We start from the raw sequence: 17,976 nt of genomic DNA, 5'->3' as shown, positions 1-17,976 counted from the left end.
CACCGCAAATACGTTTTACAACAATAACATTTGCGATCCAAAATAAAACTTGGAATTCTATTCCGCTTTTACAGAATTTTTTGCCAGGAATGTTTGGGTATATAGTCAATGGGTTACCCTAATTTTGGGGAATTTTGGCCATTGGTAAACTAAAGCAACACATATCCACAAAGAGATGTAACGCACTAGTTCATTAAAATGTAGGTGTCGACCTGTGGCTTTAAATACAAAAACAAATCAAACTGTCTATGTAAAGCCATGGAAAGAGAAACTCATTGTATCTTATTCATAGAAACATAGAATGTGATGGATCCATTGTCTGTTTATTCCCTACCAAGGCATTGCATCAACATATGTACATACACACACATTCAAACAAACGTACCTATTTAAAAAAAAAAAAAAATCAAATTTGTAACTATCAATATATGAATTAACATTCAAACAAAAAAAAGGGATAATGAATCAGTAGGAAATTATTAGTTAAAACTCATGAATAGCGGTATAGTAAGATGAACAAAAAAAAATCACTTTGAACTATAATTGCCAGCAAGGCTTGAAAATCTCTCCACTAAACTTCAAAGGTAGCAGAACACTGATGGCATTTACATTCAAACCAGCATGTCTACAGCTGTCTATTAAATACAAAAATGTTCCAATCACGCAAGTAGTTACTTCAACATAAAAGTGTAACAATCTCACTTAAAACAGTATAACCCGTATTTTTCTATCCATAAGACGCACCTCACCATAAGACGCACCTAGTTTTTAGAGGAAGAAACCCAGAAAACAATATATTCTGAACAAACTGTCCCATAGTGTTTCTTACTATGGGACAGTTTGTTCAGAATATTTTTTTTCTCCCCTGTCCCATAGTGTCCCCCCTCCCATAGTCTTCATCCACCCCCTCCCCATAGTCTTCAGAATATTTTTTTTCTCCCCTGTCCCATAGTGTCCCCCCTCCCATAGTCTTCATCCACCCCCTCCCCATAGTCTTCATCCCCCCTCCCCATAGTCATAGAAGTGAGTGCGCACTTCCTTTCAGTCCCGCCGGAAACCGGAACATGGAATTCAAGTTCCAGTACCGCGGTGCGCCCTGTGCTGCCGAGAAACGCTACAAGACAGGTAAGTAAAGCTTCATATTCGCTCCATAAGACGCACAGACATTTCCCCTCACTTTTGAGGGGAAAAAAAGTGCGTCTTATGGAGCGAAAAATACGGTATATATTTAGGATCAACAAACAGCAGTAAAAGACCAAATTATGCTCTAAATTCAAAGCGATTTATGTCCATCACATTCATTCTATTCAATCATCAAACTTCAATGTTATAGTAGAATGCATTCGATGTCACCAAGAATCAATTTCAAGACACTGGTTTTATTTATTTACATATTATGCTGGTCACCGTTTTGTTAATAATATAATCCTGGGACATCTTATTATAAGGTAAATGTCTATGTATTTTGAATACAAACACACTCTTTTAAGGGGGAAAGTCACATCACACGATTTTTAATATTATATACACTTGTGCCTATATTTAAAAAGGGAAATATTTGTGATGTGTGAAAAATAAGATTAATTGTAAAAATCCACACTTCTCTATCCTGCACCTCTGGTGCACCTCCATCTTAAAGGACCACTATAGGCACCCAGACCACTTCACCTCAATTAAGTGGTCTGGGTGCCAGGTCCCTCTAGTTTTAACCCTGCAGCTGAAAACATAGCAGTTTCAAAGAAACTGCTATGTTTCACTGAGGGTTTATCCAGCCTCTAGTGGCTGTCTCACTGACAGCTGCTAGTAGCGCTTCTGCGATTCTCACTGTGAAAATCACAGTGAGAAGACGCTGGAGGTCCATAGGAAAGCATTGAGTAATGCTTTCCTATGGGCGGTTTGAATGCGCGCGGCTCTGGAGGTCGGCGCTGGATAAAAGTAAGTGGCTGAAGGGGTTAACCCCTTCAGCCCAGCGGGATGGGGCCCATGAGGGTGGGAGGGACCTAATGACCCTACAGTGCCAGGAAAACGAGTTTGTTTTCCTGGCACTATAGTGCTCCTTTAACTCCCTGTCTGTCATTGTTACAAGTGAAGTCCTTTGCATCCCAGTCAGCACAGAGAAACAATACACAGAAGAAGAAAAATGTTACAATATTCCTATTCCTCTAATTCATTTGCAACATTTGCCCTTGCCTTGCCTTGTCTGATTGTGATCTCATTTTCTAACCCTTTAATGGAAATGTCAAAGACAGTGGAGTTATATGTGATTATCAATATTTTATTCTGCATCGTAAATTCCAAAGAACTTGCAATATCCCCTTTAATTTAAATTTGAATAATCAATTTAGAGGGACTTTAAGGACGTGGGATCTTAAAATATAAATCAAATAACATGTAACACCTTAAATGACATAAAGTAAGAGTTTTGCCCAAAATGTCATACATACGTTCTACATTTCCATAAGGAGAGAAGGAAGGCATATATATATGATTATTACAGTTTATAATCTATACACAAAGATTATCATGCAGTTTTTTGTTTGAACTGTTTGGTACCGTCAATAAGATTTGGGTTCAAAGAAGAGATCCTGGCACACAAGAGTTGTAGTTCAAGCAGACGTTAATGAAAAGCGAGATGAGACAAAATGTTGGCACAGCTACACATTGTCTCACCTTATGGTCCTTTAAAGTCTGCCTGAACTACATACAGGGTTTGAGTGCCCAGACCTTTTTTTGTTGGGATTTCTGGGAGTGATACCACTCTGGTTCAAGTGTGCACCCTGAAGCTGGTGCTTAAAGTGGACAGTCCTGTTTTATTGCTACAATCAAGTGATGGACCTCGCAACTCAGTGTTTAATTATAAAGTTCACGATACAGCTTGCTATCAATAAAGGAATAATACTTCACAGGCACGGGGCATTAAGCTGCAAAGCAGATTATATCCTGATGATATGCGTCAAAGTTATACATATAAATCATTTGCATTTTTATACAAATCCGATGAATAAGGAGCTATTAAAACTATTGGAGGACTGAGAAAAACATTCAAGGTGATCATTTGGGTCACCAATTCTGCTCATTCACATTTGTGGGTTGGGAATGTATGGTAGCCAAGACATAAGAAAATCTTATAAGCTAAATACAAATTACATTTACTGTCATCACTACCCACTAAAATCAAATCAGCTGTGCCAAAAATAAAAAAAGACAAATAATGGTGTCTTCAAGGGTACTTATTACCTTTCAGGAGTAAGGGCATGAAAGGAATTTTTGGTGGCTTCATTTTCTTAAATGTGTCTCGATATGCTTTGTGATTTAGAGATGGATCCTGGAAAATTGAGAGAATATACAAAGTTAGTGACCTATCCAATGAAAGACTGCCACCACCAGTGGTCCAAACCCTAAGCTGGTCCTCATTTCTCCAGTAAACCCTCTGCTGAAACACTTTCAATATGTATTTAAGCTGTATAATATTTGAATGTTTTGCCTTTTACTGCTCCAAGAATAATTTTAGAGATAGGCACTAATGAGAGCTGCTGGGAGAGATAGAAATAAAATAGCACAGCTTTAAAGCCAATCAGAATCCAACTACAAATTAAAAAAAAAACCTGGACAGTGGCCAATACAAGGATGACAACAAAATAATGTCAGCCTCCTATCTGTCATAAAATGCAGCCTATAAAACAGAATCATCACACGCTTAGACTGTAACAAAACGTGCTGTTTCAAGTAAAAAAAAAAAAAAAAAAAATGTGCTGTATAAAAATGCCACTCATTGAAATACCATGAATATGCCTGCAGATGCTGTCGTGGCCCTGCACGCTTGTTTGTAACTTATATGCACATGCGAAAATAAAGAATTTAAAAAACAAAAAACAAAAAAAAAAACAGAATCATGAGACAGTGCCGCTTTAAGCGGTGTCGTTGTAATGGTTGATATAATCTCACACCAAATATATTTTGCACCAAAACAACATTAGCGTAATGAAACAGTTTTGTTGTATAGATTGTGTCCTGTGGTCTTACTTGTCCGTTATCTGCCATTTAGGAGTTAAATCACATGTTAGAGTTAGAGCTCCCCTGAGTGAGACTCACACAGCCTCCCTACACATCTCCCCAACAAAGAGCAAATTTCTCGAAAAACTTCCCTTGTTGCACAGTGTATTTAAATACGTTCTAAACTTATGTTAACTGCCTGCTTGAGCCTGCAGCAGTCTCCTGCACGCGACTAAAGTTCAATTATCAGAGCAAGAGGCAAGAACTGCTAAAGTATCCGTTTGAAAATGAAACCTTTCTTTATGGAGGCTGTGTGAGTCTTAGCCGGGGAGGTGTGGGTAGATCAAATTAAGCAACTTAACTCCTAAATGGCAGATAATTGAGCAGTGAGATTACAGGGGATTGTATGATCTGTACACCAAAACTGTTTCATTAAACTAAAGTTGTTTTGGAGATTATAGTGTTTAGAGTATCCCTTTAGGTTGAAGGATTACAGTTTGTTTAATAATTTGCCTAGATTTGCAAGCTCAGTAGCATATTTGACAGCCAGGCATCGTGTGTGCGGCACAGAGGAACAAATGCTACACATACAAATCGTGATGTAAGGAAATCTGCATCACGGTTTTCTAATATCACCAATTGTATGTGTAGCATTTGTTCCTCCGTGCAGTATAATGATGGAGACTGTGTCTGCGAAACCGAAACTCTTCTATGCAGCAGTGATTCATACACCTGATATTGTGCATTTTATAATGTGATTAGGAGAAAAGGTAAGACTGTAGATACATTTGTTTTGATATAAATCACCATTAGTGATTACTACTACTTATTACTGCTTCTTTCCATTGTCCATTGTAAATGGAATGTTCTTGCTATGAGAATCCCTGAATTAATAGGCTTCATCCTATACCAGACCCATCTCACTGCAGTGAAAATGCATAATGCACAGAGGTAAGATCTACTCACCGTCAGGCTTTCAAGCTCTGAGAAGAGTTTCTTGAACTTCCCAGGGATTTTCTTGGAATAAAAAGAAAGAGAATACATAATGTGTTACCGATGCTGCGGGAGCATAAGAAACCCTCTACGTGGCTTAAAGTATAAAGCAAAGTATTGGATGAATAACTGTGCTTAGAATGGCAAGTATAAGCGATCAGAATTTGATGGTTTCAATGTTAATATAACTGGAAAGTATAAAGTACTGGTACCCCTTCTAAAAATCACAACTGATGGTATAGAAGAATAAGATAAGAATTCATAATATACAACTGCACTATGTTCCTCCAAATTAAGAGATAATCAATCATTCAGGCACTTTCTCATTCTCTTTATTCAGGCTTATTTGCTAAACTGAGAATGGTCAGTAACATTGACCAGTTAATCCGAAATTTTTAGGAAGATTTTAGAATTCTTTCAATTCTCTGGCCATTTCCCTGTAATCTGTGGTTTAGTTATTATTTTTATTATTTACAAAGCACCAACATACTCTATAGCGATGTACAATAGGTGGACTAACAGACATGCATTTGCAACAAAACGAACTGGACGAACAGGAACAGAGGGTGTTGAGGTCCCTCCTCAAACAAGCTTACGTTCTAGAGAGAGTGGGGTATAATGGCACAAGAGGTAAGGGTAGGATGTATTTCATGTATGGTAAAAAAGTAGGTTACTAGAATAGTTTAGAGTGACGGATTAGTTTATTGGATGACACAGTTGCAGGAGAGGAAGCAGGGTTAGTTACTAAGGTGCGGGAAAGGAAAGCTATTAACAGTTTCATAGCAAAATAAGGGTTATTAGTAAATAACCTTAGGTAAATCCTCTGCTTTGCACCAATACACACAAAGATCTTAATATGTATTCAATTTTCTTTATGCCAGTGAGATAGCTCAGTTGGCTAATGCATCAACAGTAGAATCTGTTCAACCCTTGCATTACAGGTACAAATCCCAGCAGGGCTGACTCATCCCTTTATCCTTCCGAGGTAGATAAAATGAGTACCATTAAATTGGGTAAAGGTAACAGCCCCTGGATGTTGGGCTAAGGTAACATCCTCAGAACGTACTTGAAAACCAGAGTAATCTGAATGTACCTTTCCTGGTTAAATATTTTGTTATTATTTTATAGAAAACATTTAAAAATTGTTTAGTTTTTTATAATTGCCTGTATGCTGTAGTGATGATAAATAGCGGCAATGGTTTGTTTGATACCACCTTCATTCACTTTTAGCTAAGCTCAGACCATTACAATAAAACTTAGCACATTTATTAATCCTTTACTCAATGTAACTAGAATTCAGAACAACAAGTCTTACCTCCCAGGTTTGAGAAAGGCGACAGACGGAAGCAGTGTTCAGACCCATGATAATGGCGAAGAATGAGTTCAAATTCCGTTGAGCTTTGCAGCTGTTAAAGAATCACAACATTAAAAAAAAATCTAGAAAATGTAGGTAAATTTTGCATATTTCTTTAAAATCTTGCTGTGAATTTATAAGGAATTGAACAAAGCAAACGTTGCACTATCTGGGTTATTCACTAAAGTCTAAATGGCCTCAAACTGAATGGAGCAAAACCATTCGGTGGCATACAGAGTCATTTGGACCGCGAAATCTGCACATTTTTTATGGACGTCATAGACATCTGGATTTTGTAATTCGGGCCCTGAATTAATAATTGTATACGTTTTATTTACTTTTATCTACATCATATTTATATGGGTAGAAGATGCATCAAATGTCAAAGACTTTATACAATATTAAAGACAAAAAAAAGAGAGTCTGAATTGGGTCTGGATTTCAGCTAAGCTAAACACCACCGGACTACTGAAATCCATCCCGAATGCAGCAGATACAGGCTCTGAGAATTCAATAATTGGTCAGCGCAAGGGTTAATTATGTGGTAGCTGGCCAGCCGCCACATAAAAAAATCCTGTGGGGCTCAATAAGACTCCCAAATTACTATGATGGAGGTATTGTACCTCCATATGCCCCCACATAACTACTATCATGTGCATCAAGGGGGTGATACTTTAAATTTTAAGGGGTGAATCTAGTGTCCCCTCTCCTCGATCCCATCCACGCTGGTGGATGGGGGCCAGGGGAGAGAAGTAAGATATGGCTGTCAGAGGACTCTGATTAGTTAGTTTACTAGTCAAGCAATTAGAACACTCCTGGTCATATTGCAAAGCACAGGAAACTTTCTTTGCTTTGCATACCTGTCATAGCGTGGGAAGCTTATAAAAGGGCTTTCCCCACTAGGAGCGCTCATTCTGTGGCGAGCCCTCGATGGGTGACGATGGATTTTTTTTTTATTGTGGTTTATCCATCATTGGGAATGATGATTTTTATTTGGCCTTTTAGACAAAAGAAAAAAAATATATATTTATTTATTTTTAATGCAGGTTTTACATTTTTGGCCAAATCCTCACTAGTATTAGGGTGAGGGGGGGGGGGGGGGGGAGTAGGAAGGAACTTTATTTTAAAGGGTGGTTAGAGTAGCTACCGATGTGAGGGGACTTACTATTATTTGGGGGGGTGGGGGGGAACTATGGCATATCCAGCCCCATGTTTTATAATTAATTAGGGACTACACAAGCCAGCATGGGAGGAACTGAGAGAGGGGACACTATGTCTTCCATATTTATAAATATTAGGGCCCTCACCCGCCGGCGTGATTTGGTGCCGGATAAGAAGACATTAGTTCCCCCTTTTGTTAATATTAAGGCCTCAACCTTCCAGAAAATGCAACCAAGTTGCTAGGTTTTAATGTTTAGTAGATATACCCATATCATATGGAAGTACAATACTACCATTATAGTGACTCCCCCTATGATTTTTATTTATTACATTTACTTTTTTTTTTTCCTTTTACTTTTTTAATGTGGAGGCTGGCTAGCAAGTGCAGGCCAGCCGCCACATAATTAGCCCTGCTGGATGCATTTGCTTTACCAATCTCTGATTCCAGCACTGTGAAAATCACTTATTTTCTACACTCAACTGAACCAATGTTACCGAATCGGTCGGACCCACCGAATCCTGACCATATTTAGCTTTAGTAAATCTAAAAATTACCAATACAGTCGTGATTTTCGACATTTTCACCAGATTTTGTCCATTCAGACACAATCTGGTGTTAAGTGAATAACCCAGCATGTGTTATGAAACTTAGCATGTACAATATTCCCCTGCACCGACTCTACAAGCTTAAAGTATGAATCTGATTCATCTAAATAACAGTCAATTGACAGAATCAGCCCTTAATAGGGCCCTGTATCAATCCAATGTTTTGGTGGCATTGTATGAATAACATTGCTTCTTTTGAGGGACAAACTGAGTTAATATAATGCAAAGACCCTTTAACCTACCGACGGGACTAGCCATTAATAGTAACAAACATCATACAAAATATGGGAACATTACAAAATAGGTCATTTAATAAAGCAATCACGATTTAGAATGTCTTGAAAATAACATTAATAAATAAAATAATGTTAATATAAAATATGAATGACTACTGTTAATGGCATTGTCACTTTACTGAAGTTCCATAAACCATCCCATTCCTCTGCTAAAGATAAATAAAATAAATGGAAACTGGATATCTTTTTTTGTACACTAAGCAAGAAGGAACCAGTAACTCGATTTACAGAGAGCAGAGCACATTGGGGCAGTTTGAAGCCTGTTATTCCATCCTTCAAAAGATGGTTTTATATTTCAGTGTAAAATTTTACGCATATTTAGCATTTCCCAAAATAAATAGTGAACATGTTCTGATTTACACATGGCTTTAGCAATATATCCTTATCTGGGCCAGCTGATTTACTCTCCCCGGCAAGGGAATCAAAGGAAGAGTTAAACCCTTAATCGGAATACCGCATTACCCTGCTGCACAGACTGTAGCAGGAATGATGATAAATTATTACTGACTAATAGGATTGAAGGCAGAGTGCTTCTGCATGAAAAGAGTAAATCATGAGGGAAAAGAGGGGAACCGGGTTAAACCTCAGGACTGGTATAAATAGGAAGAGGCCTAAGAGCTGGATTCCATTCTATACCGCATGCACAGGTATCATTAGAGAACACCAGCATTCTACATAGAAATAGAGAGAACCTAAAATAACAAATGTTTCTGGCAATCATCCCAACCCCACACCACTAAACAGAATGGTTATATTAAAATTATACCTAATAAATGAATAAGTGCATACATTTTATTTACTTTTAGCCACATCATATTTATATATGTAGAAGATGCATCAAATGTCAAAAACTTCATCCAATGTTAAAGAAAATAAAGAGAGTTTTTGTACGTGGGACTAAGTGGGACTACCCGCAAAGAGCTTGGATTTGGTATGACAAATGCCTCTTTATTGCAGTTATATAGCTGTATGTTTTGTTGTTTGGGTTTTGTGTGTCATGCATACTGTTTTCTCATCTTTATTTTTTAAATTGCAGACTTCTTTTTTTTTTTTTTATATTCTTTATTTTTGAAGTGCAGTGGAGACATACATAGCATAACAGTGACATAGAGGTAAAATGCATTATGAATGGTTACAAGCTTCAAGTATAAGCACAATATGTCAGGAGTAACTGCACACATTTTTGGTTAAGAATGCAAAACATGAGAGATAAAACAAGCTTGGTGGATATAACATGCCTAGCTGTCTAACAGCTTAGTTAGTCAATATATGTAATCTATTTTGTTTTGTTGTGGCCAGTTTGGAGTAATGACTAGGTAAGCCGTAAGCCCTGAGGCATATTAGTGTAAAAACATGCGACTTGTCAGTGAGTTAGATTGCCCAGGACTAAGCATGGCTAAGTTACACAAGCAGGTAAGCGATAAGCTTTACAGGCTATTGAGTGTATAAGTGCGACATTTATCGGTATGAACTGGCTAGTTTCTCTACGCTTTAAGACAAGCTAGGGACCTTTCTGTATGTACCCAAGCTAAACCAAATATGAAAACACTGTTAACAGGCGAATGATTAGGGCGTCAACACTGGCAGAGCATAGGCATCTGTGGTAGCATAATGTGGTGCACACTAGGGCTAAACTGGGAAATTATTGTATAACAAATTTTACAAGGGAAGTCCACAGCTGGTATAAGGGGGCACCAAAGAAGCGGATGTGTGGTCTCCCAACGTTTAGCCCACTCCTATCGTAGGGTAAGTGCTGTCCCGGTCAGGAGAGGCGTTCCAGTCCCATGCCTCGGCGTTCCACCAGCCTTGGGCTGTGAGAATGCTTATATTGCCAGTCCCTTTAGGTGCTGCGGTTCGTCCTCTAGGCCCTTTAAGGGGTTGCTTGTGGTCGCTTGTGACGTTGCTCTTCCGAGGCTGTGAGGTGCGTCTAGATGATTTTCCCGGTTGTGACAGAGATTTGGGATGGCTGCTGGGCTTTGCTGGGTGTTTTTGTCGGCTCTGGGTTTGTTTATATGACGTCTGCTGCCTCCCCGGCGTCCCTACAGCCGCGTGGCGTCGCCGAGGATGTTCGGGCTGCCCCGTTGGTAGTGGTGAGGTTGGCTCTGGCTGGACTTCAGTAGGCTTGTGCCGGCGTGCGGCTAGTGTGGACCAGAACCTTGCAAACAGGGCATCCAGCTTCTCCTGCAGGGTCGCGACAGGTCGAGTCAGTGAGTAACACGAGGCATCCGCCATCTTGGTCAGGGCAGGCGGGTCGTCCCTAGTGTGTATTTGCGGGAGTTCCGCCAGTGAGATTCCATTGCTGGTAGCCAGGATAACCCCCACCGGTAGGGGGGGGGGGAGAGGTTGCATGCTGGTCCTCCCGGTGAGTGCTTGACAGCGGGCTGAGGGATCGGCCGCCTCCCTCTCCCGCGCGGCTAGTAGGCCTCAAACTCCTCTCCGGGATTACTTGCCGCTCAAGGTCCGATATGCCACTGGTTCAGGTGCTGGGGATGTTTCCCGACACTGTGGTGTCCAGGGAGGTAAGTTTTAAGTCGAATGTTTGTGGGTATATCTTCTTGAAGAGCCCATTTGCACGGAGCTCTCTGCATGTGCGACCGTTCTGTGCGGCTGTTAGGCTCCGCCCCCCCAGACTTCTTTTTTTAAATTTAATTACTGTCCACCGTTGTTAAAATAATTTTTTTAAAAAGTACAAAGAACCATACCACTCCTCCTCTGGTGAAGGCATCAATTCTGATGACTTTTGTCCAATCAGATGATTCTCGTTAAGAAGCACCGAGGACACATGGCCCATGCGTGGCAATCACCAAGAATTGCCAGCCTGATGCTTCTCATATAGAAGCATTGAATCCATGGCTTCTCTAAGACACGAAGCAGTAACCATGTTCAGTGTCATTGTATTACGTAGGATTATGTTGTTGTGAAGAACTCTGAAAAACAAAGTGCTTGTCTAAAAGCCACTAGAAATAGGTGTATTTTATACACAATTGTTTAATATGTAAGAGTGTCCCTTTAAGGTGCTTCGAGTCAATTTAAACAAGTTCTAGCAATATGAAAGATTTTAACAATATGAAATATGAATTTTTAAAAAAAAATGTATTCCTAAACTGTTCATATTAATGAATAACCAGTTTCTATAGTTGAGGTAATTAAAGAAAGATCAATTTGCTGAATATTATTTAAATACTTCCAAAAGTTTGACAACCATGTGAGCATTTTTATTTCAGGCTAAGGAAGCAGAAAAGTACCCTGCATGCAAACTGTAGTTTGGCTAATGGGAACCTAAGGAAGTACCGAGTCCTGCTCTAATTTTATTGAATTCTGACATGCAGCTTATTATCTACAACACACAGTAATTGAGCACATCTCGAGTTTCCTAAGGGCAGTCATTGAGATTCTGCTTCTCCTAGTGCTCATAGCTATATCAGCCTGCATGTTGGTTGCTAGCACAATACACTCAAATTTCTCATTTCATGCTTTTTACTGCATCCATGATAAGCGCTTCAGGTAGGTTAATATTTAAAATCTCCTTCTCTAACTTCATGAAGTCCTCGGCTTTCCCACTCCATCTCAAAAGAACGTAAGTCTTGACATCAAGGGTGGCCAGGCGGCAGGGACCAGCAGCTGATGGGAGTTGCGGTTCCGGAAATGTGCTTTTTGGCCTCTACTGTCCCAATAACTGCAAAGGTTCCCAGCCTCCAATATCACTGATTTTAGTAGACTGGTTTAAGAAAAGGATTAGTGTACTAATGTTGCTAAATAAACAATGGCGCTTTAGACTAGGTTATCCAGCTTATCGCTTGCCTTTTGGGTATCTGCATGTGTGCCAATATTCTGTACATTTAAAGTTTTGAAAAAGCAACACAATTTCAACACAAATCTGGCAATCACACTCCTATCACTCTAAGGCAGCCGGTACATGCTGGGACCAGCGATATCCCAGCATGTACAGTGCTGTTACTGACAGGAGTGTGCTTGCTTTTTAATTTTATTTATTTTTTTCTATATAGAAGGAAGCAGACTTACTGAGCAGCTATTTTGATGAACTTTTTCATGAGTTGCACACGTTTCCCGAGCTGGTTACAGAGAAGGATCTCTGTGGCCACCCACAGCTGAACTTCGTTACATCTCTGCAGTAACAGGCTCAGATTGAGGGTGTTCTCACTTTTCCCCTGTCGGCTGAAAGTGAAGTAAATCAATTCTTGCTGCAAAAGAATTAAAGTAGAGTTTATTAGTTGCCATATTTCTGCATTAAACACAATAACTGTGGTCAATAATGTAATTAATAGGCAGTATAAAGTCATTCAATCAGCCAGTACACATGGATATCTAAAGATATGCGGCCGGAAAAGGTGTGAGAGTGTATATTTAGATTTTATGTACGTATGTATTTGTGTTAAGTACAAGCAAAACAATATGATGGGTAGGTGGGGATTTATATTTTTATTTAAAGATTTTTATGTATTATTTCAAGATAGGATATAAACATATTGCATTCAATGCCGAGAACAACTCTCTAAATAAAGCTGTGACCATGGACATGACCAGGCCTGAACTGCATAGATCCAATACAATTGTTGCCATTTTTAATTTGCACTTTTTAGTTCTGGTTGTATGTCCTATACCTCACACATCTGACAATATTCAGCCATAGGAGAGACATGTAATGCTATCAGTTCCACATTCTAACTCAGTCTCAGTGGTGTCCGTCCCCAGCCTATTCTATGTATAGTTTCAATTATAAGATAATAAATCAAACCAACCAATCAGAGTGCTGTGACAGGTAAATATAGAGACTTACCTGTCAGTCTCTTCATTTACCTGTCAGAGCACTCTGATTGGATGGCTTAAACCCACCAATCAGAGTGCTCTGAGCCTAATTGCAGGGCGGGGCAAGGCTTTATAAGCCTTCCCCCACCCTGCAGAGCTCAGTCTGCGCGGAGCCCTCCATGGGTGAAGAAGGATTATTTTTTTTTTGCGCTCGTTTTTTTTTTTTTTTTTTTAATTGCGTCGGTTATTATGATTTTTTATTTGGCCTTTTTTGGGGCTGAAAAAAGAAGATTTTAGAAGAAAGAAAACATTGAATGGTAAGTTATTTATTATTTATTTTTTACTGGTGCTTAGTTAAAGGTGTCCCCTTCATTATTTTTAGGGTGAGGGGGGTAGTTAGGGGGATCATTTTTTTGGGGGGGGTGACTAGGGGTTTGGGGACCTGGGGGGGGAGGACATTTCTTTAGGGCCCCCACCCGCCGTTCAGGGGTGGGGGCCGGGGGGGGGGAAGACATTAGGTCCCCCCCTTTATTAGTATTTAGGGCCCCCACCTGCCACTCAGGGGTGGGGGCCCAGGGGGGAGGACCTTAGGTCCCCCCCCTTTTTAGTATTTAGGGCCCCCACCCACCGGTCAGGGGTGAGGGCCAGGGGGGAGGACATTAGGTCCCCCCCTTATTCCAATTTAGACCCCCACCCGCCACTCAGGGGTGGGGGCCAGGGGGGAGGATATTAGGTCCCCCCCTTATACCAATTTAGGGCCCCCACCCGCCGCTCAGAGGTGGGGGCCAGGGGGGAGGACATTAGGTCCCCCCCCTTATTAGTATTTAGGGCCCCCACCCACCGCTCAGGGGTGGGGGCCGGGGGGGAGGACAATAGGTCCCCCCGCCATCATTTTACTTAAGGGCCCCCACCCGCTGGGGGGGGGGCTTTTTTTTTTTTTAAACAGTGAGCATGCCCCTACTCGCTGTATAGCGAGTAGGGGCAAAATTTACTAATACTAAGTCATTTTTACTTAGTATTAGTAAATTTGTCTGAAAGACCAATTTAGGTATTTCAGCCTTTTGGTAGATAACTCCCTAATACCGTGGGAATTAGGGAGTTATCTACTAAGCGGCTGCAATAGAAGTGCCGAAGTCCCGAAATTGCCGAAGTTCCGAAGTGCTGAAATGCCGAAGTTGCCGAATTTTCGAAGTGTCGAACTGCCGAAGTTGCTGAAGTTGCCGAAGTCCCGAATTGCGAAAATTCTGAATTTCGGAATGCCGAACCAAACCGAAATTTTTCCCCATGCACATGCCTACCAATTTGTCCTTAAGCCATACAATGCTTGGGCAAGTACGAAAGAATCCAGGAACAGTATACCAATACATTCCATAACACTACATATTGGTACAGTGTATAACAGGCTTAAAGGGACACTCTACTTCCCTAAGGCAAAATTCTATTGAAATCTGTACATTTTGCAAAATGGAAAAAAAAACAGGTCATGCATAAAGCCAGATAAAGTGCTTTAGGGGTCTGTAGTGCTCCTTTAAGATGATGTTAATTTAAAAACAAACATACAGAAGAAATGGGCTTACAATAGAAATAAGATGACACAATGTGTTGGAGACACAGCATATATGTAGCATATGGAATAAAATAACCTACAAAAAAAATAAAACAAACACATTTGTACTAACAGCTATGTTCTTCAATGGTCCACTGGAGAAAATAGCTGTTAGTACATACATGGTTGTTTGATATTTTTTTTTCTTTCTAAAAAAAAAAAACAGCACTCCAAAGGCAAGTACTCTTACTCCCTTCCTGAATGCAACATTTCCAATACGGACACTGTGCTTTGCCTGACAGCACGTTCACACTGTGATGACATCAGCCACCAATGTAAAGCCTTAAGCTTGTGCCTTAAGCTACAGCATCAGAGCATTAGCTGGCCTGGCTTCAGCAAAGGAAACTGAATGTGCACCTTGTGATAATAAATTATGTAAAGGCAGTCAGGCAAGGCACAGTGATTGTCTGTCAGTTTAGATATTTTCCCAACCTAGGATCACTAAAAAGAATCAGCACTCAGAATAGGAACATGACAAACCCACTGCTAGAATGCTAGATTTCATTTTAAAAGGACAGGGATATATTAGAGAACAGTATTATTGAAAGATTTAAAATGTATCCCAGGTGGTAATGCAAAAACAAACACAAATATATACATATATGTATGAAAATAGATCATCGATAAAATAAATGAGATGTACAATGGTCAACGTTCCTAACCACGTTTGTTTGTGACAATAAAAACAGCCAACGTTGGTTAGAGTCAAAATAAACTAGATAGATTGTGTCAGTCATTATCTTTCTATCTGCTCAATTCCGTCCAGAGAAATAAGCTGACAAGGAATTGCCTAAAGGCAAAAAATGCTTGATTGTGTGAATTAAGGCATGACCAGCTGTACAAGCAGTGATACCAGAAATAAATGGAAACATCTGAATTACTGTATGAATTCTACCCTATCCTCTAACCATTTATTCACATGCCTAATTACACCTTTCGTATCGGCATCGGAAGGTCGGATGTTTATAGACGTTCACGCTAACACCATTACTGTATCTCACCTCGTGGATAGAATTGAAGAGGCTCCAGTCGAAGCTGGTTAATTCTAACGCAATATCCCAGGTGTTCATCCCTAAAATTCTCACAGATCTGTGTTGCGTCTCTTCATTCTCCGCAAATGGATTCTGCACGATAATGGATTAAGGAAGAAGAAGAAGAACCAAGTGTCAATGTTCTGTTTTGGTTGAGATGATTATTTTAAAAATAAATAAATGGATATGGTTAGAAAAGCAATCGACTCTGAGTGCACTTTATGTTCCAAGACTGTTCACCTTCAATGAGATTATTCAATCAATTGACAGAAAGACCTTGAAATCAGGAACGTGTGATGAATTGAAACTCATCAAACAAAACACTCTGATCGGCAATTCAATTATAAAAGGAACTGACCGGGCAGATCACATAATGGAAATAAATTGGGCGGACATTACAATTAACTCTATCGCATCCAAACAATGTTTTAAATGTATTGTTCAAGAAAACAAGTGAACTACAGAACGGCAAATCACCTGCACAACCGCCCATCAATGACAGGCACATTTACGAAAAAATTATAACGTGTATCTGAATAACTGGAAACTAGAAACCCCAACAATTCTGTAAAAGTATAGGGTGACTTAACTTTTCTTTTTTTTTTTTTTTTTAAACAACAAACTTTTTTGTACATTAACCCATAAACATGACTCAGTCTCGTAGAGTGATTTTGGCCGTTTGCTTGTAGAACACTGCACTCAGGAGAGGTACGAAATATGAAGTTTTTGTTGTGTTTGCTGCTTTTTGTTTTAATTTAAAATATTCAAATGCCGATCACATGTATTTTCCTTAGCAATTTCCCATAGAATTCAATGAACAAAGTAAGTACAGGGGAGAAATGCATGCAATATGAATAAGAGAATGTTGTCTACATTTAATATATTTTTGTAACTAAGCAGTGAGTCTTGGCAAGTTGCATAATCCATACCTTAACAGCCCAGGTGGAGGAGATTTTAAACTAAACCAACACACTAGAGATGTTTTTTTATCTGATCTACTTTGGCCAATGGTTTTTAACCTGGCAGGCAATTCCACGCTATTAGTTGGTTTATAATGGAACAATACTTACCAATGTATCACTTTTTCTATAAGTATAAATCCGACTGGTTGATTCCAGAGTCTTAGACAAAGCTATTTCAGTTGGAAGAAGCTCGTGTTTTTCTAAAATTAAAAAAAGAAAAATAGAAAGAAAAAGTCAAAATTAAGATATTCTTTCAGATCTTGCATGAGATTTTACATTTATTTCCCTAGGTCTGTGGTCTAAACAGCACAGGGCAGGCCAACAAGTAGCTTTACATATTTTTTTTAATCAGAATTCCAAGTACAATTTCACAGCAGACAGAAGGACATGGAATATAGATGGACATTAAGGCAAACAAATTCACCTCTCCACCCCCTCCTCCGTGCCATATAAACCACAAACTAGACAGAACAATGCTTAATTGTTTAGCCCTTGTCTGCCACTAGGCATTTCCCTATGATGTGGCCTTGCACTAGGCACAGATAAAGGAATGACACGCTATTCAGGGCAGGTTTCTAGTCTGCGAGTTAAGAACTATAAATGAATTGTTAAGGATGGGGAACTCCTATCTTCCAATGTCAGGCAGTTCTAGGTGCCGGGCAAGAAGATTTATTTTAACCCATTAACCCTGCTGTGGGCAAGCAGCATAGCTGACATACGGCCGGGCCGGTGTGCATGTGGTTTGAACCTACATTGGGTGCTAATCACAGTAATCACTACCTCATTAATGAGCACTGGAATGCGAGGCAGCCATTTATGTGCTTTGCACCCTAGGAAACCACTAGCTCCCACACAATGGTGTCTGTGCTGCGCTCCTTATCCTGTGAACTTGGGCGGGGGATCTGATGGGCATCGGGCATGGATTTTTAACCCTTGCCGGACCTTCAGCTATTTGTAACCCCTGCTGGACTACGATAGCCGCCATGGAAGAAAGATAGGATGGAAGGGGGATGACTACACACATATTACACACAGTCAACGCACACCACACACAATACACACCGCACACTCATATTAAATACAGCCAGCACGCACACACAGACACCAGACACACTACACATTGCAAGCACACTATAAGTAAGGACAGAGGAAGGGACGCTCTAGGTAGGGGCCACATCATTTCTAATTAAAATTATTTTGTAGGTCA

General features: G+C 39.9%; 2 protein-coding genes across 2 annotated transcripts in view; both read right to left on the bottom strand.

Annotated features, from left to right (window-relative positions):
* RAPGEF5 (Rap guanine nucleotide exchange factor 5) overlaps nt 1-17,976 on the bottom strand; it is a 233,243-nt gene that overhangs the window by 6,505 nt on the left and 208,762 nt on the right. Inside the window, exons 18-23 of the mRNA XM_063452389.1 lie at nt 16,878-16,969; nt 15,778-15,900; nt 12,427-12,605; nt 6,302-6,392; nt 4,960-5,010; nt 3,238-3,325 (exon numbers count right to left, since the gene is read on the bottom strand). Coding sequence (XP_063308459.1) covers nt 3,238-3,325; nt 4,960-5,010; nt 6,302-6,392; nt 12,427-12,605; nt 15,778-15,900; nt 16,878-16,969 — 624 coding nt within the window. The remainder of the gene's footprint in view (nt 1-3,237; nt 3,326-4,959; nt 5,011-6,301; nt 6,393-12,426; nt 12,606-15,777; nt 15,901-16,877; nt 16,970-17,976) is intronic.
* Nucleotides 1-17,976, bottom strand: part of CDCA7L (cell division cycle associated 7 like) — a 356,480-nt gene that overhangs the window by 186,244 nt on the left and 152,260 nt on the right. The window lies entirely within an intron of this gene.

Source organism: Pelobates fuscus, chromosome 4 (assembly GCF_036172605.1).
Source record: "Pelobates fuscus isolate aPelFus1 chromosome 4, aPelFus1.pri, whole genome shotgun sequence".
Lineage (NCBI taxonomy): Eukaryota > Metazoa > Chordata > Amphibia > Anura > Pelobatidae > Pelobates > Pelobates fuscus.
This window is presented reverse-complemented; position numbering and strand designations above follow the sequence as displayed.